Source organism: Anopheles marshallii, chromosome 2, assembly GCF_943734725.1.
Source record: "Anopheles marshallii chromosome 2, idAnoMarsDA_429_01, whole genome shotgun sequence".
In the NCBI taxonomy this organism is placed as follows: domain Eukaryota; kingdom Metazoa; phylum Arthropoda; class Insecta; order Diptera; family Culicidae; genus Anopheles; species Anopheles marshallii.
The window spans coordinates 14,735,474-14,741,473 of NC_071326.1; the positions used below are offsets into that span (position 1 = coordinate 14,735,474).

At 43.7% G+C, this 6,000-nt stretch overlaps 1 protein-coding gene across 1 annotated transcript in view; it reads right to left on the minus strand.

Moving 5' to 3' along the window:
• LOC128715472 (thyroid transcription factor 1-like) overlaps window positions 1-5,160 on the minus strand; it is a 28,446-nt gene extending 23,286 nt beyond the window's left edge. Inside the window, exons 1-2 of the mRNA XM_053810379.1 lie at window positions 4,862-5,160; window positions 3,724-3,965 (exon numbers count right to left, since the gene is read on the minus strand). Coding sequence (XP_053666354.1) covers window positions 3,724-3,965; window positions 4,862-5,160 — 541 coding nt within the window. The remainder of the gene's footprint in view (window positions 1-3,723; window positions 3,966-4,861) is intronic.
• Between the last annotated feature and the right edge of the window lie 840 nt (window positions 5,161-6,000).

A 6,000-nucleotide genomic window follows, 5' to 3' on the forward strand; every position in this document is an offset into this window, starting at 1 on the left:
TGACCATGTAAGCCACCGCGTAAAGGACGATCGGACGGTGGAACGTTGTTTGGCGAACAAATAGAGCTATCGCATTTGCGCGTTTTTCTGTCCAGTGTTCCATTATCCTATGCGCTGCAAAAGGACGTAAGGAATTCTTACCGAATCCACTCCACTGGCCACTGGCCACTGGTGTACGTTGCTGGTGATATGTGAGTAGATTCCATTTTTTTTTCTCTGGTACCTTTATACTTCATCCTCTGCCCTGTGCTGTCAACGGCGTTATTATTCAACCAATTTGCACCCGCCCTGATACGGGCACGGCTCGAGATAGATCAGGGTTCCCATTATTTTCACTCCGCCGGTCGGTCCCCGTTGATCAGCGGACCATCCACAAACCACATCAGACCCTCAGCTTTGGCCGGGGTGCACAGTCACTCAACCGCAACCAGAAGCAGAAGATGAACGCCCCTTCCTTATGATGACGCGCCACTTGAAACCGGTTGCACTTAATCGAAAATTTATTGTTTCCATTTTCCGGTTCCCCGTGTCTGTGTGTGTGTGTGTGTATGTGTGGAAAGTTTTTCCTTCCCTTCCCAATCGCAACAAATACGCTCCGGGGACTCGAATCAAAGCTAACCGCCTGCGTACCCGAACGTACACGCATAATTTCCTTCCGGTAACAATCGTTAACCGCTCTCGCTAGTGGGAAATAAAAACAAGGGGGTGTCCATGTCCTACTCTATGGTGAAAAAATTGGTGAAAAAAATCCCGACCTTGTCTCCAATTCAATTGATGCCCGTACAGGCTCAGGCTGGGAGGGCTGTTGGTATGTGTGAAGGAAAGGTGTCCTGCTTCTGAATCGCCTCCCGGGCACTAGGAAATTGATCACTTCCGCCTAAGGTTTTATTCTCCTGCGATGGCATACGTTTAAGTGTCCTGGTGTAGAAAACACCCTCTGGCCACACTATCGCAGGATCTCTGGTTCTGGGCTTTTGTTCCAAGTGAAACAACGCGTGAAATAGGGCACTCGTCACGTAACTGTCTGTGTACCAATGGAAATGGATCGTTTTTTTTTCTCCCGTCCGACAACAAAAGCGATGCGTGGATTGATAAGTTCACTGACGAGAAACAATGGAAGAACCCTTTTTGCTTGTCAGAACTAGCCCCAAATATGGTTGTGTCCTCTTTAAAGTAATTTCCAGTAGGGATTACAAATATATCCGATCGGTTTGAAATAATTATGACCAACGTTTTTTAACCTTTTCGTACGGCGTTATAACAATATAAAAATATGTTATTAAAAAACTAAACAGAGGCGAATGAAGCTCAAAGCTCAAAGCCTCTATAAAAATAATAAACAACATAAAAAACTAAACTATACAACAGAATTATTCAATATCTTACAGGTTTTCAAGCCTAACGAATTTTCAGATTTTATAAATCTTTTACGGAGGTTCGAGATTCTTTGTCTTCTTTCGAGAGTTATCATTTTAAAAATTTCGGGAATCTTTAGATAACCTTCGCAGGGTTTGAACATCTATTCACAAAAGATTCAGTAAGCACACCTCTAATCTACCAATTTCGTATACAGTGATTCACTGAACAATTGCTTAAATGTTAACAGCTTATTAGGCAACAATATATTTTGAACTTTTTTGCATAATATTTTTGAAAAATTCTACAGTGTTTCTTAATTATTTTTTTTAATTTCCTAACATTAGCACTTCTATCAGTTCATATTCCCGTATTCGGTCTTGGTTCATCGTAGTTTATAAGTTTAAGGGTAGCAGGATATTTTAATTGAATGACTTAAAGTAACTGCAATAGTAATTATATTTTATTGCATATTTTGTAAAAAAACAAAAAAAAAATGCACAACACTAAAGTTGGCCATCAGCCTCAACAATCTACTCCAAACTTATCAATCATCCATTCCGTTGTAGTTCCGAATATCCCTATACTCCTTCCCAAACGGACGTAGCTAAACGCATAACACAGCGTGCCCTCCTATTGTGCCAAGTTTGGAAACCAATAATTATTATTCTAACCGAGAAAATCTAATTTACACTTCCCACCCCCTCCATCACACCTCCTCCCGCCAGTTCCTCTCAATTCGGCCCCATTGTTACACCGTCGGTGATGATCCGGTGCATAATTGTGCGGCAAATTGGTTGTCAAAATATTGCCCTCAACAAGCCACAAGACGCGCCCCTGTGTTGGTTGTGGAGGCGCCTTGCCGTCCAAAACTGTTTGGCGAGAGAAGGATGAACACAGAACGCTATAGCTCGAGGCGCTCGGAACGTGACTGTATGGGGACTGGGCTGAGGACAGACTTCGTTTGATTAGCCTTGGCTGTGTCGGCTGAGCCGGGGTAATTCGGTAATTCGATAGGGACTGGTTTGGGGGATTCGTATTGTTGTGCTGAAGATTTGACAGTGTAGTGGTGAGGTTACTTTTACCAATGGGGAGATTTTAATTCTATTGGCCGGTGTGGCCACATACATATTGTGTGGTTATATAAATCAATCAACCCTGGCACCATATTATCGTACTATAATAGGGCAATTAAGTGTGTGTATGGGACGATTAATACACCACGTTGTTCACGATCATACGATGTCGTGTAAAAACGTTTATCGTTTCAAAATGGATGCCATTTTATGAGCAACTACTAAAAGAATTATATTTGTTCAAAAAAGTAATACAACTATCGCTAGCATTAATAAATCCTCCTTCCTTAACATAACGGCTTAAACGTCTCGTTCCTATCACGACACCATTTAAGCTTTTTTTGTATTTTGCCCCTCACTTTCTAACCATCTCTGCTGACGGAAATAGCAAATGCACTAAAATGCCGTTGAAAAAGTTTGCAATGCACGAACGTCAATCATCGCTTTGCAGTGCTCACTGTTTGATTGCTGTCATTTTCTTTTTTCTGTTTTTGTTTCGATTACTTTTTCGCATACACACACACACGCACACACAGACAATCCCTCGTACTACAAACAGCACCACAGCAAGCCATGTTTGCACACTCTCGCTGGTGCTGTTCGATCAAACCACACATCGGGAGCTCGTTTTGCACCGAATGTACGGCCTGGTTTGGTAACGTTGGTACACTGGCCCACCTGGCATATCCCGCAAGCCCAGCCAAACCCGGACGGGACGGACGGGTACCGTTTTGTCAACATACCCCACAACATCTCCGGTAAGGTCTGTTTATTGCTTGCAAAACGAGGCATCGCAATCGATACGTGGCCGGGGATCTGGGGATATAGTTTGCGGTGGCTAAATATGCAGTTGCAATGCACACATATTTTGTGCTGCAATTGCACACCGTTGCACCGTTCGCACCGTGGCGGATTAAATCCATTAAAAATCGCAACCGTCAACCGCTCGGGAAGAGGTTGCCGTTGGGGTAAATGTATGATTTTGTTTTGGCTTTTTTCCGCTTTCCTTTGCCTTTTTTTGCACTTAACGGGTGAGTTGTAAATTTTGAGCGTACGTAACTTTGCGTGTAGCGAACTGTCAAGTGGAATTGTGCCGGCGTGATTCGATCAAGTCACCCATGAGATTTCCTGCAAACGCGCGCTGAAACAGCCGTCACAAAAACTTTAATCAAGCACACTGGAAACTTTACTCCATACTCCAAACACTGCTACACGTATTCACTTAACTTTTCCACTGATCTAACAGTTTGGGAATGTTTGGTATAATAGAAAATTGTGTGCTTGTACTTACTCGCAAACCGTGGATCACTGGCGGTGGAACCGTACCAACCGGCGGCGGCCGAATTGCGCATGTCGGTGTAATGGCCCGCCAGCGAAAGGTTATCCGTCGGCGCACAGTAACTCTGGACACCGGGACTGTGGTACAGTGGACCCATTGCGTACGGGTTCGCCATGCTACTGCTGCCGGTCGTCGTACTTCCGGTGGTCGTGTTGGGCCCGAGGGCACTCGGTGAGTTAACGCTGCTGCCGCCGCTACGGAATGATGCCAAATTGCACATTAGTGTAAGGGTCAACCAGAAGCTTACAGTACAAAGATCATCGACTGAGCAATAGATTAGTTGGAGCTATACGAGACCTTGGCTATATGGGTGAATTGTACTACGACTTTAATGCACACTAAGGGCTAAGCAATGTAGAATATTAAATATCGAAAGTTTAGTTAAATAAGTTTCAATAAGAACATGCTTTACAAAGAACATATCGTCTAATGTTTAAAATTGGTCTGAAGAAGTTTTCCGAGTAAGTTATAGCTAGTCTGATTTGAAATTTTCTTATGAAGACTTTAAAACTATTGATAAAGTCTACCTCAAAGTTGTTCTTCATTACATGGAATACGTCAAAAATGAAGTTATGTTATCTCGTTATATTCTTTCTATTAATTGACATCTATTATTGTCAAATTTTGCAATGTTTTTTCTGGAATGTAAGGAATGCTGACGAAGAATATGCAGAGGTAGTTCTGGAATCTTCAATCTTTCCGGATCTTGTTCAAAAGGAACATGAGTCTGTTCGACGCTTTGTTGATCGACGCTTTGCTGCTGGCTTTACATAGCAACCGATTCAATCTCTGTTCCCAAAAGTGTCAAGGATTCCAGATCCCGGCACATCTTGGTAAAACTGAAGTACAGAAGGAGTCCAGAAGTTCCAACTTCTCAGAAGCTCTGTAGCGGACGTTAAGAGTAATGCGATTGTAATATAGGTTACTGTTTTAGTTCAGTTCCCACAAATTATTTTACAGTACAGCACAAACTATAGTTTAAGGTCGTTTTTAATGCGTTAATACCATGGTAGCTACCTACAAACAATAGTGTAAAGACACGTAAAAAAGTGAGTTAAATGTGAAGCAAAGAAACTAGCAGACGTCGTACCTGTACGGTGAAGGTGGATTCGCGGTCAGTTCCAGCTTGCGGTACTCCTCGATCGGGCTTAGTATGTCGGTGACGCTAAACGGTGTCGAGTGGCTGTGGAGGGCCGAGTTGTGCTGCAGGTTCTGCAGATGCTGCAGGCTGGTCAGATGATGGTGATGGTGATGGTGGTGATGGTGGTTTGGCGCCTTGGGCGACAAGCTCATAACCAGATCGACACCATTCAGATCCGGTAACAGTCCATGCTCTTGCTCGGAATCGTCTGGATACACTCCAGAGACACTCGACAGCGTGGTGGACATGTACACCCGAATTCGCTTGGAGCGCCACCCGACACGATGAAAGAATGGAACCGGGGCCCTGGTTTATGACCTGCGTTCAATACCACACCACTACTCGTACTCAAACAATACGGGCGCACCGAATGGATTTTGCGAACCTTTCTAATGTTTTGCTTTTGCTATTCTCGTGACTAATGCTGACGCTTCACCACTCCTGCTTCATGGCACTTGCAATGCGCCGGGAGTAACAAGAGCACAGGCACATACACATAAAAGCACACGTTCACACTTCCCGACATCGACACTAGCGCACTGATAACCGCCCCGTTGGCTACTCACTGCAGTGAATGCATTTTCTTTCGTTTTGCACCTATCACGATATTAATCCTCGTATCGAATGATGACAAACAGCACACCGTTTCTTTCCACACCGTACACAAGAAGTTTAATTGTAAATGCAATTTGTTTGAGGCTTTTTACAACACGGAAATGTATCTTCACGCACAATCACCAACAACGCAGTGGGAAAAAGTTTCGATGCATCCAGAGCGAATCGGCCGTGAAGATGTGTGAATCTTTCCGTCACGATTGCACTTTTTTCACTTTTTACACCTCGAACTACTACCTTCCCTCGCTTACTTGGATCAATATTCTTCGTTCTTGTACTAAGAATCGCACTAGCACGCACTACATCAAACACCTTATCCGCTCAGTGCCGAGACCGCGCGTACCACCGTTGTTGGTTGTTTGTTTGTATCTACTTCAAACTTCATCACCACACTTCACACTACGCCTGCTTACAGTGGCCGTTACCGTTTTTCCTACTTTGCCTTTTTGTTTCGCGTTTTAAAAACTTTTACC